General features: G+C 47.4%; 1 protein-coding gene across 4 annotated transcripts in view; it reads right to left on the bottom strand.

Annotated features, from left to right (window-relative positions):
- AP1B1 (adaptor related protein complex 1 subunit beta 1) overlaps window positions 1-15,557 on the bottom strand; it is a 53,640-nt gene that overhangs the window by 25,620 nt on the left and 12,463 nt on the right. For all 4 annotated transcript variants that reach the window (XR_013831198.1, XR_013831199.1, XM_079941938.1 and 1 more), the window contains exons 2-5: window positions 8,014-8,076; window positions 3,846-3,951; window positions 1,198-1,333; window positions 182-427 (exon numbers count right to left, since the gene is read on the bottom strand). Coding sequence is in view for 2 of the 4 variants with exons in the window: in XM_079941938.1 (XP_079798064.1) it covers window positions 182-427; window positions 1,198-1,333; window positions 3,846-3,951; window positions 8,014-8,050 (525 nt within the window). In the remaining 2 variants the exon portion in view is untranslated. The remainder of the gene's footprint in view (window positions 1-181; window positions 428-1,197; window positions 1,334-3,845; window positions 3,952-8,013; window positions 8,077-15,557) is intronic.

The raw sequence follows: 15,557 nt of genomic DNA, 5'->3' as shown, positions 1-15,557 counted from the left end.
AATCCAGGTCTAGCTCACTCCAAAGATGGCGCCCAAACCACTGCGGGTAGGAAAACAGCTAGCCCACCCCGCAGGGCTCTGACTTCCAAGAACTGGGGCTGCCTGGTGGAGGGTCAAGCAGAGGTCTTCCCAAGCAACCCTGGAGGTGGTGGAGGTGGCAGGGTGGGTGGCAGAGACTTACCATGGGGTTAGAGTCAGAGATGAGGTCTTTAAGGGTATCCAGGAAGCCCTGGTCCTCTACCAGCTGGGCATTGATGTCGTGGAGCTTGGCCACGCACACGGCCGCCGTCTTGCGCACATACGGGTCCTCGTCCTTCAGGCACTTCCGGAGTGGCTCGCATAGGTACTCTGTGATCTTGTCAACGCGGATGCAGCCCATGGTCCGCACAGCCAGGGCCCGGATCAGGGGGTTGGGGTCCTCACAGTCCTGAGGGAAACCAGCCATTGGCCGAGGGCAGGGGCGAGCTGAGCAACATTAGACAGCTGCTGTGGGATCTCCCACCGACTGTGGCCAACAGCACCAAAAGTAAGTGCCGTGTGTTTAGCACGTAGCATCTGTCAGATACCAGGCTTTGTACTGTTCCCTCTGATCCTCACAGCAGACACACAATACTGTTCCCATTTCACAGGTGAGGGAGCTAAGGCCCTCAGGAAGGTCAGGAGCTCACCCGGTCACAGAGCAGAGCCACAATTCAAGCCGCGTCCACCCAGCACCACAACCCTCAATCTTCCCACTGGGCCACAGAACCCTCATTCGCCCACACCTAAGCATCGACAGGGCTGGGGAGCTAAGGTTTTAAAGGTGCACAGAGCTGACGACGCAAGTCCCTGTTTCTCCTCAATCTGGAGGACAGAACATGCAGAAAGGAGCGAAGTCTAGAAGGGCAATACGGAAGCCCTCAGACACATGCTGCATCCTCAGCTGGCAAATGACACAGGGCCATGGCTCACCCCAGGGCACACGGGGATCGAAAGGCCTGGGGCGACCTCACATGGAATGAGTTAGCAGGGTCTGTAGCATCAGATTTTCTGGAGACAACGGGAGCCCTCTGCTGGAGGAAGAGGCCCCCAGGCTGGAAGTCAGACGGCCTGGAAAGGATCCTCCGTGTTTCTACCCAGGGCTGTAGCGCCCCACCCCGGGAGACTGAGGGGAGATGGAGCAGTGAGCACCCAGCCCCACACCAAGCTTCTACTTACCTTCACAAAGGTGTTGACGGCCATGATGGCCATGTCGGGCTGACTCTTGGCATAGTTCATCAAGTACAGGTATACCAGCTTTTTCAGCTCCAGGTTGTCCGTCTGCATACAGTTCACCACGTCGGGGAAGAGGGCACTGGCAGGTCAAAGTAGCGTCAATGTGGGAAAGGTGAAAAAAAGAAGAGGAAGACTTTTCAGGCAGCTAATGGGGGCTGGGGAGGAGGGTGAGTGGGAAGGAGGGAAGGAAAACATAACAGGACTTCTTAGTAAAAGGCAGGGCAACAGCTCCATTAACGTGAACATCGTTGGTAGAAATGGAATTCCAAAGGGTGATTTTAAAACCAAAGAAGTCCTCTGTTCTTTACACAGGGTTCAAACATGAGCTCTAGAGCCCATCTGACCTGGCTCAAACCCAGCTCTGCCTCTTGCTGGCTGAATCAAGTTGGGAAAATTCTTTTATCCCCAGTTTCAGTTTCCTCATTTGCAAGAAAGATATAACAAAACCCCATTTCACAGGGCCCTTGTGATAATTGAAAGAGACAACATACTTAAGGTATCTAGTCCTTGACATCTAGGAGGTGCTACAGAAATGAAAACGATTGTTTTTCCTTCTCTGATACTTGACATGGCCACTTATATTGGGCTGCTGGTTGCAGAGGGCTTAGGGGAGCAGGGGTAGGCTGGGCTGCAGTCACTACAAGGCACCCACTAAGAACCAGCCCATGTGTACAGAGCACGCGCTACACACCAGGCTTGGTGCTAGGGGCTTTACATAATGATCTTGTTTAACAGCCCTGAGAAGTCAGTGGATTATCCCCACTTTATGGAAGACAATACTGAGGTTCACAAATATCAAACAACTGCCTAAGGCACCAGGTCTGAGTCACAGCCCATGCTCAGGACCACTGTTATACTGGGCAGAACCCTTCCCAACATGGTACCCCACAGTCCCGGGGTCACAGGCCCCTTTACATGTGAAATATGGTTAGTGGTCAATTTTCTGTCTCTGGAATTATCTATCACCCCCCTTCTCAATTTTCGTGATTTTATGGGCGAGGACCCAGTAACACAGACTTAAGAGGTCAAAGTGAATTTCCTGAGCCCCGACAGGCAGGAGAGTCCAGTCAGTGCTGAAGCTGATGCATCACCTTGGAAGATGACGAACCAGGAAAGGGGGGAGCTGAGAGGCCTGACTTGCTCTTTTGGACCCGTCACATCAGCAAAACAAGCTCATTTGAGATGACAGGGGTGCCTCCTCTGTGACAGGGGTGTTCTAGTTGAAGGAAAGCAGCTTTGTCCTGGGAAGAATCTGTCTTGGAAGGAGGCCCAGTTTTCCAGCAGACACCTGATTCCTTTGCCACTGTGTCCTCAGCAGGTTTCTCTGCAGAACTGTTTCTACTGTGCGCTGTCAGGAGGCCCCTTGATGAGCATGGCAATGGGACAGGGAAATCCATGGAGAAGTCCGGAGCTGTGGGTTCCTGCTGAGGGATCCAGATGGGGAGCTGCTCCACGTCAGCACCCAGGCCTATGAGGCACAGGACTGGGCACCAAAAGGGCCCAAAGGAGAGGGAATGGGGGAAAGCACCCTGGGTCTGGATTTCAGAAGGGCTGAGCATGAGTCCAGTTCCTCCATTAACCACGTGACCATGGGGCAGTCATCGTTTCTGGTTTCTTTGGCAGGAAAAATATCCTTACCTACAGTATGGGAATTGCTAGGAAAATATTTAAAAGCGTTTTGCTGACTCTCAAACACTGTGCAAGTGTTAAGTTGTCACAGAACCCAGCTCCTGTCCTTGGGGACTCAACAATGTGGTGGGCAGGTAAGCACAAGTATACATAAGAAGAGGACAGTCTACAATTAGTGCCAGGCGACAGGAACACAGCAAATGCTGCGTGTTCAGGGTAGTCAGCCGGCATGATGAGGGAGGCAGCAGTGTAAATGGACAAGGGGAAGGGACGTTCCAGGCTGGGGAGATGTGTGAGCAAAGGAGTGGCCACAATTCTACATGTGATGTGCTCTGGCAACAGATGCACACCAGGGGATGCAAACTGACAACAAATTTAACAAGCCCAACATGCAGGTGTGTTTTACTTGCACAGTGTTTATTTGTTTGTTTAGTATTATCTGGCAATTTTTTTTTTTTTTTTTGCTGCACCACATGGCTTGTGGGATCTTAGTTCCCCGACCAGGGATTGAACCTGGGGCTACAGCAGTGAAAGCGCCAAGTCTTAACCATTGGACTGCCAGGGAATTCCCTCATCTGGCAATCTAAAACAAGGAGATTTAAAATGAAAAATCCAGATTCCCCGTTCTTTTTAAAGACCTGGTCCCACTGGGGTCATTTTCCCCAGCAGGCAGCATCCTCTGGAGTTCCTGACAGGGCTCACAGCACATCCACTGCATTGCCTGTTCCCTTTTCGACCTAGCCCACTTCACTTGCTCCATTACTGCCTGACCCCATCAACATCTGAGCACATGACCCCTCTGCAAACAAAACCTTCTATTTGGAAAGATCTGCGAAGGGAGCTACACCAGGGGAGACATGGGTCCCTAGGGATATCTTAAAGGAGGGATCGAACTGGACCCAAGCTCAAAAGCTTCCCTCTGTCAGCTGCCTCCAGCTGCCAGCCAGCCTACCCCTGCACACCTGACATCTTTGCCCACGGTCATGGACGCAATCACTTTCTTCACCGCCTCCTTCTTCTTCTCCTTCTTGTCACTGTTCAGTTCTGCCTTCAGCTCGAAGATTTCCCCTAAAAAAGGAGGCAGCATGAGTGATCCATTTCCACTCTGCCAAGGGGCGCTTCCCAGTCCCCAACTTCCAAAAGAATGGGAGGGAGGCAGGGAAGACACTCTGTGCTGCCCGCTGAAGGCAGCTTCAGGCCCTGGCCCTGGGTGGGCAGGCAGAAACAACTGAATTATCAGGAAGGAAGGTTGGAGATCACGTCAGATCGGGGGGAGAGGAGCCATGGAAGCTACAGAGGTTCTGAGGGAGACAAAAAATTTGCTGCCAGGTCCTGCTCAGCCAGATGGCTAAAAACATGCCGAGGGAAGCAAAGCTCTCCTCAGCCACCCACACCCAAAGCCCTCAAAGCAGTGTGGGATGGAACCTGGGGACTTAAGGTTTGAGGGAAAAGGGCAGGATTTGCTCAGGCTTTTCCTGTTTTCCTAGCGCTTCGAGTTAAAAGAGCTCACTCAGGGTTTCACTTCCTGATCCACAAGTGGTTGCTCGGCTCTGAAAATGGGAATTCAGCTGTCCCACGAGGGCTCTAGCATTTAATAAACTGTTCTTAAGAACTTGATGATCTGGAAAAAGCAAACAAGGAAGTAGGACTGTTCAGGGCCCTGCCATGGAGAGGTAGTCAGGGGCCTGATAACCCCAATAACAGGTTAAGAGGGCAGATGCTGGAGTGAGACAGACCTCCTGCCCTTAAACCAGCTGCAGCCAGCCTTTCCTGAGCCTTTCTCTAAGCCAGGCACCTCCCTAACTTCTTCCCACACCTTTTCTCATTGCATCCTCACAACAACTCCACACTTGCCCGCATTTTGCAGATGAGCAAATGGAGGCCAGAAGAGGTTCAGGAACTTGCCCAAGGACACAGCCATGAGGAGGAAGGCTAAGATTCAAAACCAGGTCTGCCAGCTCCAAAGCCCATGTGCTCTGGCCGACCCAGGACATTCACCCTGCTTCTCTGAAACCATTTCCTTGTCTGTACTCTCTGCCTTGCCTGGGGCCTTGACTCTTCTCATGTAACAGATGCAAAACGCTCAGCTCAGTGCCTGGCACTCAGTGGCCTGCATTAAACGTGGTCACTATTATTACTAATTTACCACGTGAACCTCTGTCTTGGCTCCCTCTTTTGTAGGAGAGTCCCGGGCTTCCCTCTCAAGTTACTTGGGTTGGGGGTGAAGCAGAAACTATCATGTGGGGGGAAGTGCTAGGAGAAGTTCTAGATGGATTTACAGTGAAAAAAAGAACAGGGTTTTTTTGTTGTTCTTTTTTGTTGTTGTTGTTTGTTTTGTTCTTTTTTAAAAAATTTTTTTTTTTTTTTTTTTTTTTTTTTTTTTTTTTTTTTTTTTTTTTTTTTTTTTTTTTTTTTTTTTTTTGCGGTATGCGGACCTCTCACTGTTGTGGCCTCTCCCGCTGCGGAGCACAGGCTCCGGATGCGCAGGCTCAGCGGCCATGGCTCACGGGCCCAGCCGCTCCGCGGCATGTGGAATCTTCCCGGATCGGGGCACGAACCCGTGTCCCCTGCATCGGCAGGCGGACTCTCAACCACTGCGCCACCAGGGAAGCCCAAAAAATTTTTTTAATGACTGAACAATGTGGTGTTCAGCAAAGACTTGAGATGAGAGACAGTAAGCAGGTTAATTAAGAACAATCATGCAGCACAGCCCGGGCAAGGCCACATTGAGGATATTGCTCAACAGAGCCAGAAGGAATCTGCAGACCTTGCAGTTCAAATCCAAGGCTCTGGAGAGCTGAAGGAACACACGCCCTTCTCCTCCAAGGGACTAAGGGGGCTGTGTCCCTGCTATGAGATCCAACAGACCATGTGACTGACCCTGGGCCTTGCTGCTGGGCTGCCCCTGCTTTGTTTGAGGTGTTTGGCCAGATTCAGTACAACTGGCAGTCAACTGATGGATCTAGGCCCGAGTCACCTTGGCCCCAAGAAGGCTAGTGAGGTGATCCCGGGATCTGCCTGCTTCAGAAATGCCTCCTTCCTATAATGTGCCCCAAATCCAACCAGTTACCAAGCCTACCTCCTCAATCACATACGAGGCATCCAATTCTATCCCCAACACCCCTGCCTTCCTCCCCAGCTCAGGCAGCATCATCTCTCATGCGAACTGTGGTTCTGATCTCCCTGCCTCTCCACAGCCTCACCCACTTCGATCCTTGATTAGAATCTGCCTCTGACCTCCCCCTGCCTAAAACCATCAATGATGTCAAATTTGGTCCCAGATATTTCTCTAGACATTCTCCTCAAAAGAAAACCCATAAAAAAAACCCCACTACTGACACCTCAGTTTACTCGGCACTGTTCACCCACTTTGACCTGGCTCGCCAGGCACCACAAACCTCTCCAACCTTTCTTCCATCACACTCTTCAGTAACTTGTGCCTAGGCTTTCCTTTCCCTGATGGACCTGGGACAGCACTCACTCCACCCCATTTTATCTGTCTAGCTCCACCCCAACCCTCCCACGGGCCCCGCCCCTCCCTTATCACAGCACCCACTGCCCTTTAGAGTGATCACTACTTAATAAACTGTCCTCTCAGGCTTCCCTGGTGGCGCACTGGATAAGAATCTGCCTGCCAATGCAGGGGACACAGGTTTGATCCCTGGTCCGGGAAGATCCCACAGGCCGCGGAACAACTAAGCCCGTGCGCCACAACTACTGAGCCTGCGCTCTAGAGTCCGCTCGTCACAACTACTGAAGCCCATGCGCCTAGAGCCCGTGCTCCACAACAAGAGAAACCACCACAATGAGAAGCCCGCACACCACAACGAAGAGGAGTCCCTGCTCGCCACAACTAGAGAAAGCCTGCGTGCAGCAACGAAGACCCAACACAGCCAAAAATAAATAAATAAAAAAATTTTTAAGTTAAAATAAATAGATAAATAAATAAATAAACTGTCCTCTCTGCCCAAGGGCAAGCAAAGCCAGGTCAGAGACTCCATTTGTCTCCTCCACTGCACATGGAAGAGACACAGAAAAACTGGCTGGACTGAGAAATGAACCACCTGATGAGGGGACTGCAGGTCCTGGCTCAGCTGACCCAACAACAAACTCTCCTCATCTGGTCAGCAGGCGAGTGTTAATCTCACTTGGAGGGAAGGAAGGAGGAAGGAAGGGCCAGCCAGAAAGATTGCTTACAGGGTTAAAGCACATTTGTCAGCCACTACAACCAACTCCATTTCCCGAAAAGCAAAATCAACTGTAATACCCAAACAATACAAGACTAGCTTAGCAAATTTTGATGCAGCAACTCAACAGACTGAGTCTTCAGAACTGTGGGGAAACGTTTATGATAATGCCAGATGAAAAACAGGATATAAACTCTGACTTCAACCACGTAAAACATGTGCCCAACGATAAGGACCAAACATGCACAGATACCACTGTGCAGTTGCTGACAGGATTGTGTGCTTTCTTTCCTCTGGGCGGTGGGGCGTCATTTTTCACAATTTAAAGCCATAGGGAACAAAAGAGGGCTTTTTTCTATACGTGGAGCTAATGCTTTTTCCTTCTGGAATTCTGAAAGTAGTCATACATCTTACACCATCCGCAGTTCAAATTTCCGGATCCACAAGGTTCAAAATGCTCTCAATGATTCTTGCCACTTGCTTCCAGGCCTCCACACGCCCTCAACCCCTCACTACCACAGGGAGCAAGCAGAAGGGTCGGGCAAGGAAAGAAGAGGATAAGACCCCACAATGGGGATGTCCCTGCTGGCGCAGTGGTTAAGAATCCGCCTGCCAATGCAGGGGACACGGGTTTGAGCCCTGGTCCGGAAAGATCCCACATGCCACAGAGCAGCTAAGCCCGTGCACCACAACTACTGAGCCTGCATTCTAGAGCCGGCGAGCCACAACTACTGAGCCCGCGTGCCATGACTACTGAAGCCCACACGCCTAGAGCCCGTGCTCTGCAACAAGAGAAGCCACTGCAATGAGAAGCCCGTGCACTGCAATGAAAAGTAGCCCCCACCTGCTGCAACTAGAGAAAGCCCGTGTGCAGCAATGAATACCAAAGGCAGCCAAAAAAAAAAAAAAAAAACAAAAGACCCCACAATGAAACAAACAGTACCTTTCTTGGTTGTGGTGAAATATTTTGAGTCCGTCATTTTGGTCCCTTATCCGTGGCCAGACTCTGCAAGACAGAAAAGAGGTAACTTGCCCTTGCGTTCCATTCTTCATTTCACAAGAGGGGAGAGGGATCCAGTGCATGCCTGATGAGGGGAGATAGCTTCTCATCTCTTTACTGGGCAAATGAACTGTTAGATAATGGCTGATTAGATTTTGGAGGGTAATTCCGAAGGATCTATCAAATTTTAAAATGTGCGTATTCTTTGACCCAGGGATTTTACTTCTAGGAATCTCTCCCACAGAAATATCTGCACAGGATAAAAGGGTTTTATATCCTGCAGCACTGTCCGTAACAATATACCACTGGAAATAACTTAAATGTCCATCGGTAGGGAATGGCTCAATACTTTGGAAGACTCCACAGATTAAAAAGCACTGAACAATCATGGTTACAGCAGCCCCTCTGTGGTGCTCACTCTGCCCAGCACTAAGTGCTTCTCACATGTGAACTCACTGAAGCCTCATCACAGACTCATGGAAGTACTATCACTATCATTGCCTATATAGTCAAAGGAGCTTGGAAAACGCCAAGGTTAAAAAGCTAGAGAGATTTCTTCTCTACCCAACTTTTCCAAGCTTCTCTAAACAGTGATAGGCACTATTCATCTCTAGAGAGGGCTAGAAACTACACACTGCAGACTCTACAGCACTCCCCAAATCTGACTGGTCAGTTTTCTCAAAGCACCTCTCAGGACACCTCCTAGGGTAAAACTCACACTGTGAAGTACTGGTCTAAGGCAACAGGGCAAAGAAAGTACCAAGGCCCTCTCATTCATTCAACAATTTGCTGAGCATTTACGATGTAACTTCAATAGTTATTCTTGGTCAACAGATGAGAGATATAAGAAGCTACACAGGAGCCAAGCACCCTGGATGCATGGCAGAGGCTTCAGGGGTTGTTCTAACATTTATTAAGAAGCTATCATTTACTGAACCCCTATTAAAGCTTTACAAACATTATCTCATTTAATTCTACCAATAAAGTAATTGCTTTTACCCCCTTTTTAGATGAGGAAACTGAGGCTCAGGGATGTTAAGTAACTTGCCCAAGGTCACATGGCTTGTAAATGGCTGGACTGGGAGACAATTTCAGGTCCATCTGAGCTCAGGACCTGTGCTCTAGAGAGGAGGGAATTCTGCTTCCCCATCTGAGAGAAAGGACAGAACCCTGAGAGTGGCTTAAGGACTCAGTCCAAAAAGCCATGAGACTTTCAACTTCCAGTCCTACCTATAGTTTCACATGGTACATAAAACCACACAACCCAAAGAACAGACATTTGCATGGAGAAAACTCACTCACTTGGTCCCTTCTGTTGCCTCTATAGAAGAGACTCAAACATGTAAACCATTAATATCTTCTTTCAATTCATTGCTATCAGTAGGGGGAGATTAAGGTTACTCTTGCGATGGATGTGAGGAGTCAAGGAACATCTCAAAAGTCTCTGGAGGGACTTCCCTGGTGGCGCAGTGGTTAAGAATCCACCTGCCAACGCAGGGGACATGGGTTCAAACCCTGGTCCGGGAAGATCCCACATGCCGCGGAGCAACTAAACCAGTGCACCACTACTACTGAGCCTGAGCTATAGAGCCCATTGGCCACAACTAATGAAGCCTGTGCGCCTAGAGCCCATGCTCCACAAGAAAAGCCACCGCAATGAGAAGCCCATGCACTGCAACAAAGAGTAGCCCCCCCTCTGCACCTAGAGAAAGCCCATACGCAGCAACGAAGACCCAACACAGCCAAAAATAAATAAATAAATAAAATAAATTTATTTTATAAAAAATCTCCGGAAACAATGGCAACACAGCTCCCCTGCAGCCCAACTGTATTTTTCCAGTTTAAGCCTGTATTTATGGCAGGATGGCAACAGGGCTGTTTCCCAACTGAGACACCTGCCCATAGGTTTTGTTTCAGTAACCAACAGGGAACCGATAAGTACTGCCTCAGGGCTGCCTTAAAGCCTTTGTGGATCCCATTAGGATAAAGGAATAAAGGCTTCACTGACAAAAGTATAAAGAAAAAGACACAATTCCACATTCCTTTTGCTTTGTCAGGTTGAAAAGGGATGATGGCACTTTTCTGTGGGAGCTGTGGGAAAGACCAGAAGAGACCCGTGTCTGCTGATGCCAGTGCCACTGCGGGGCCACTAACTGCCAGTCTCAGCAGCGGGAGTCAGGGCTGCAAACAGATCCACAAAGGCAAGGACCCAAGTCGGCCTGGTCCACAGCTGCATCCATCCTCCACACAAGCGTGGCCAGGGTTCAGTCAATAGTTGTTGAAAGAAATGAAAAGTAGCCACTGAAAAGCCCAGGAACCCTCAGCCTGCTCTCCGACAGCTGTGAGGTAACTATATAAGCACTTGTTTCCTACCGGAGTTTACATACATTAAAAATAATTTCATTTTGAGCACAGAGAAAGCCATTTTCTCAGAGAAACCTCACCAACCTAGAGGTTCTTTGTGGAGCTCTGAGAATGAGCAGGTAAAGAAGGCAATGGCACGTCTGTCACACAATAAAAGGCTGTATGGCTTCAGAAGTCACAGGCCTGAGAGCATAACCAGAGGTATCCAGAATAGGAGAGTACCTTGGGTTTCCCAAGGTTAAATTTAGTTGAAGAAGAGGGATCAATGAAGGCAAGAGGGGCTAAAAATCACAGGCCAAAAAATCACAGAAAGTAACGTACAAACCCCTCCAACGTTAAATCTAGAAGGAAATCAAAGTGAACAAAGCAAAAACTACCTTAGATGTCCAACTTCAGCGCTGCCCAGAAATTCTTCCTTCTCTGGTAGAGGAGGGTGTCACAGGTGTTCCCCTCATCTGCAGGCACAACACAACATCCAAGGGCCCTGAATTCCCAGAACACAGCCTGGCAGATCTGTGTTGGATGCAACCACCCAGATGGAGAAAGGGTGGGAAAATTTCTCTTTGGGGGATTAAAAAAAGCAAGAGAGCTGCAGGGTCAGCTAGTGAAGCCACCACAGCTGCTGATGCCCCTACAGCTGGAGCTTTTGATGACACTCTTCCTTTTACAGGTGCTAAGCAACTACTCACAAACTTAAACCGCCATCCCATGTGACGGCTGGCGCTGGTGGCCTCTTTCCTCCGCAGTATCTATTTCGCATATCCCTCTGCAGAGGGCCCAGTGGGACTGCTGATGCAGAAATTGTATCCCTCTGAAGTTGTTTCACATACAGGAAATTAAGGTAGAGGAGGAAGGAGAAGATGGAGAGAAATGAAAATGCTTTTGCAAAGCCACCCCAGAGCACCGATGAAAAAACCTCACCTCACCATGAAAGATCACCAGCACCATGTGGATCTACTGAGGGTGGCTACCTCCGCATGTTCTTTCACCGCAGTTGCCTAGGGTATCAGCGCAAGAGAGATTTTTCATTCTCTCTGCAGGAATGGAAAAAACCCTACAGTTCAGTCAGACTTTGAGCTCAGACTTGCAGATGCCACAGGAAAGACTGGTGCTTTTCTTGGCCCTGCTCTCAGCCGTTGCTATGCATTGTATCCCTGTTAATGGAGGCCACAGGGGCCAAGACTCTGACCATGTACATGAGCCACAATTGAAAGCAAGCAGCCAATTGAGGCAAGAAAAAGCTTAGGGTTTGGATTCCATCTTTGGAAGTGGCAGAGCGCATTAAAAAAAGCAATAATTGGAGGGAATTTTTGTTTCAGAAGCTGCTCTGGCCAATGTGATGAGTCACTTCTGCTAAGGATACAGCATTCTATGCTGGGATACCCCTCAGTTTCAGTATTTACAGGCCAAGGAATGCCTGAAGGGGATGGCACTGTCCAAATTCAAAGCGGGGCACACCTGGGACCAGTTTGTCTTTGGAGGAGACACTGCTGCTGTCCCCACCTCTGTCCTCCCTCCCCACATCCATTCCCAGTAGATGATTCTGATGCCACAATCCCAGGGCCAGTTCCTGTTAATCTCACTTTTTTCTTGGTTTTAAATCCTATTGACAAGGGCTGCTTCCCTTGTCACTAGGTGTAAAGAAATGAACTGAGTAATAAGGCCTGAAACAGAGTAGTTTTCTCCTACGTTTTCTAGAATTATAAAGAAGTCCTTGGTGAGAATCACTGACGTACTGGCCAGGGACAAAGATGTAATTTAAGAGTGGAAAAATGAGGCCCTAGGAAGAAAAGGAAAGGAAAAAAACTCACAAAAAATATTGTCAGCTAAAGACTGAATTTTAGCAACTGGAGTTAGGGTTGGGTTTAAGAAAAAAAGTCCTCAACACTTTTAAAATTTTTGCATCATCACAAATCTAAATGTAATTTTATGACCAGGAGATTAAAAATATCTTTCTGTGTTTTAAGCTAACAAAATGAATTTAAATCTATTAAAAAACACATTAAGGGACTTCCCTGGTGGTCCAGTGGTTAAGACTCCATCCTTCCAGTGCAGAAGGCATGGGTTAGATCCCTGGCTGGGGAACTAGGATCCCGCATGCTGCATAGTGCCACAAAAAAAAAAAAAAAATTTTTTTTTGAGAAGATATTGAGGGACATCCCTGGTGGCGCAGTGGTTAGGAATATGCCTGCCAATGAAGGGGACATGGGTTTGATCCCTGGTCCAGGAGGATCCCACATGCTGCAGAGAAACTGAGCCTGTGCGCCACAACTACTGAGCTGGCGCTCTAGAGCCCGTGCACCACAACTACTGAGCCCACATGCCACAACTACTGAGGCCCGTGTGCCTGGAGCCCGTGCTCCGCAATGGGAGAGGCCACTGCAGTGAGAGGCCTGTGCACAGCAACGAGGAGTGGCCCTTGCTTGCCGCAACTGGAGAAAGCCCGCACGCAGCAACGAAGACCCAACACAACCAAGATCAATAAATTAATTAATTAATTTTTTAAAAAAGAAAATATTGAATATATTTCAACTTTTCTCCAAGGTCTCAAACTTGCTAATAATAATTAACTGAAGAATACTGAGCTGAGGTTACAGTTTACTTCATCTCTACAATTCAACTTCATCTCTTAAAAATGGGGAACTCAGGGACTTCCCTGGTGGCGCAGTGGTTAAGAATCCACCTGCCAACGCAGGGGGCAAGGGTTTGAGCCCTGGTCCAGGAAGATCCCACATGCCGCGGAGCAACTAAGCCCGTGCGCCACAACTACTGAGCCTGCACTCTAGAGCCCGCGAGCCGCAAATACTGAAGCCCGTGCGCCTAGAGTCCGTGCTCCACAACAAGAGAAGCCACTGCAATAAGAAACCCTCGCACCGCAATGAAGAGTAGCCCCAGCCCGCCACAACTAGAGAAAGCCCATGCACAGCAACGAAGACCCAAAGCAGCCAAAGATAAATAAAAAAATAAATCAAAAAAAAAATGGGGAATTTACCACTGACGGGATAATGTGAGAATGAAAGACACTGACAACTGCAAACATAAACATCGTAAATATGAAATTCTAGAATAAGCAGAAGAGGCAAAATTAACCTATAGTGACAGAAGTCTGATCAGTGGATGCTTCTAGGTGGGAAGGACTGATTTATGCGTGGGTGAAAGAACTCTAGGGGTGACGGAAATGATCTGTATTTTGATGCAGATACTGGCCAAACTGTACACGTAAGAGCTGAGCATTTCACTTGGTGTAAATTAAACAAACATTAATTATTTTAAAAAAATAACAAAGTAGAACCCAATGCTGGAGAAGAAAAATAGAGCACTGTATAATCCAAAGGAAATAAAGCCTTTCTGAGTATGACATAAAATCAAGAAGTCTTAAAAGACCTATGAATTCAATTATATAAAAATCAAGTTTTCCTGCATGGCCAAAACCAATAAAAACCAAATGGCGTACAAAACAAAAGAAACACACACACAAAAAATGTTGCATCACATCACAAAAGCTTATTTTCCTTAATACATAAAAAGTGACTACAAAGAGAATGGCGAAGGATGTGACCCATTCATAGAAAATGAAATACAACGATTTAGGCTTACTTGTAAGAGAAATGGAAATTACAATGAAATACCATCCATCAGCTACTGGATTGGTAAAGGCCCAGAAGTCTGCTAACACTCCTTGTTGGTGTTGATGTGGGGAAATAGATACCCTCATACGATGCTAGTGAGAGTCTAAATTGCTACAACCTCTATAGTAATTTGGCAACAGCAGCTACCAAAATTGCAAAGGTACTTACCCACTGACCTAGTAATTCTGCTTCCAGGAGTTTCTTCTATATGTATAAAACTATGTAGATACAGTTACTCATGTGGCATCCTTTATAATAGCAAAACACTGTAAACACCTTAAATGTCCTCCCACAGAGGACTGACTGGTTTAAAAAAGAAACGAAATTGAGGTATTTGTAATGAAGTGGATAGACCTAGAGTCTGTCATACAGAGTGAAGTAAGTCAGAAAGAGAAAGACAAATACCATATGCTAACACATATATATGGAATTTAAGAAAAAAAAAGTCATGAAGAACCTAGGGGTAAGACAGGAATAAAGACACAGACCAAGTCCTGGAGAACAGACTTGAGGATATGGGGAGGGGGAAGGGTGAGCTCTGACAAGGCGAGAGAGAGGCATGGACATATATACACTAACAAATGTAAGGTAGATAGCTAGTGGGAAGCAGCCGCATAACACAGGGATATCAGCTCAGTGCTTTGTGACCGCCTGGAGGGGTGGGATAGGGAGGGTGGGAGGGAGGGAGACGCAAGAGGGAAGAGATATGGGAACATATGTATATGTATAACTGATTCACTTTGTCATAAAGCAGAAACTAACACACCATTGTAAAGCAATTATACCCCAATAAAGATGTTAAAAAAAAAAATTACGGCACTACATACAGACATGGGGAATACTGTGCAATCATGAAAAAGAATGAGGCAGTTCTACATGTACTTGTATGTAACACTCTCTAAGATATTAAGTGAAAAAAAGCAAGATGAAAAACTATATGTAGTATACTACCATTTCTATTAAAAATTAAAATATTAATAAAACATAAATACCAAGTGTTTGCAAATGCATGGACTATCCTTGAAAGGGTAAATAAGAAAAGTGGACAGTGGTTGCCTCAAGAAAGGAAGCTGGATTACCAATGGTTGGGGTAAGAGACTGACCCTTCATCGTTTACCTTTGTCTATCTTGGGAATTTTATATCCTATGCATGTATCATCTCTTTTAAACATAATGCAGTTTAGAAAACAATGGTGCATCTAATTCAAAACACTATCCCCACCCCCGGGCTCCTCCTTCAGTCTTTGCTCAAACACCATTGCCCCAGAGGACCCCTCTCCAGACCCAGAGGGGCAGAAGCCTCCTCGACATTTGAGTCAATCATACTGTGGACTTCTCCATAGCCCTCCTCACAACTCTAATTTAGGATCTTTCCTGTTTAATGCTGTCAACCCAGTGACTGGCACAATGTCTGACATATTCCAGGAGTTCACCAAATGTTTGCTGACAAAATGAAAGGACAGGTTCCCAGAGAAGCTAGAAAACCAAGGGCCC

This window comes from Stenella coeruleoalba (genome assembly GCF_951394435.1).
Source record: "Stenella coeruleoalba genome assembly, chromosome: 14".
Lineage (NCBI taxonomy): Eukaryota > Metazoa > Chordata > Mammalia > Artiodactyla > Delphinidae > Stenella > Stenella coeruleoalba.
This window is presented reverse-complemented; position numbering and strand designations above follow the sequence as displayed.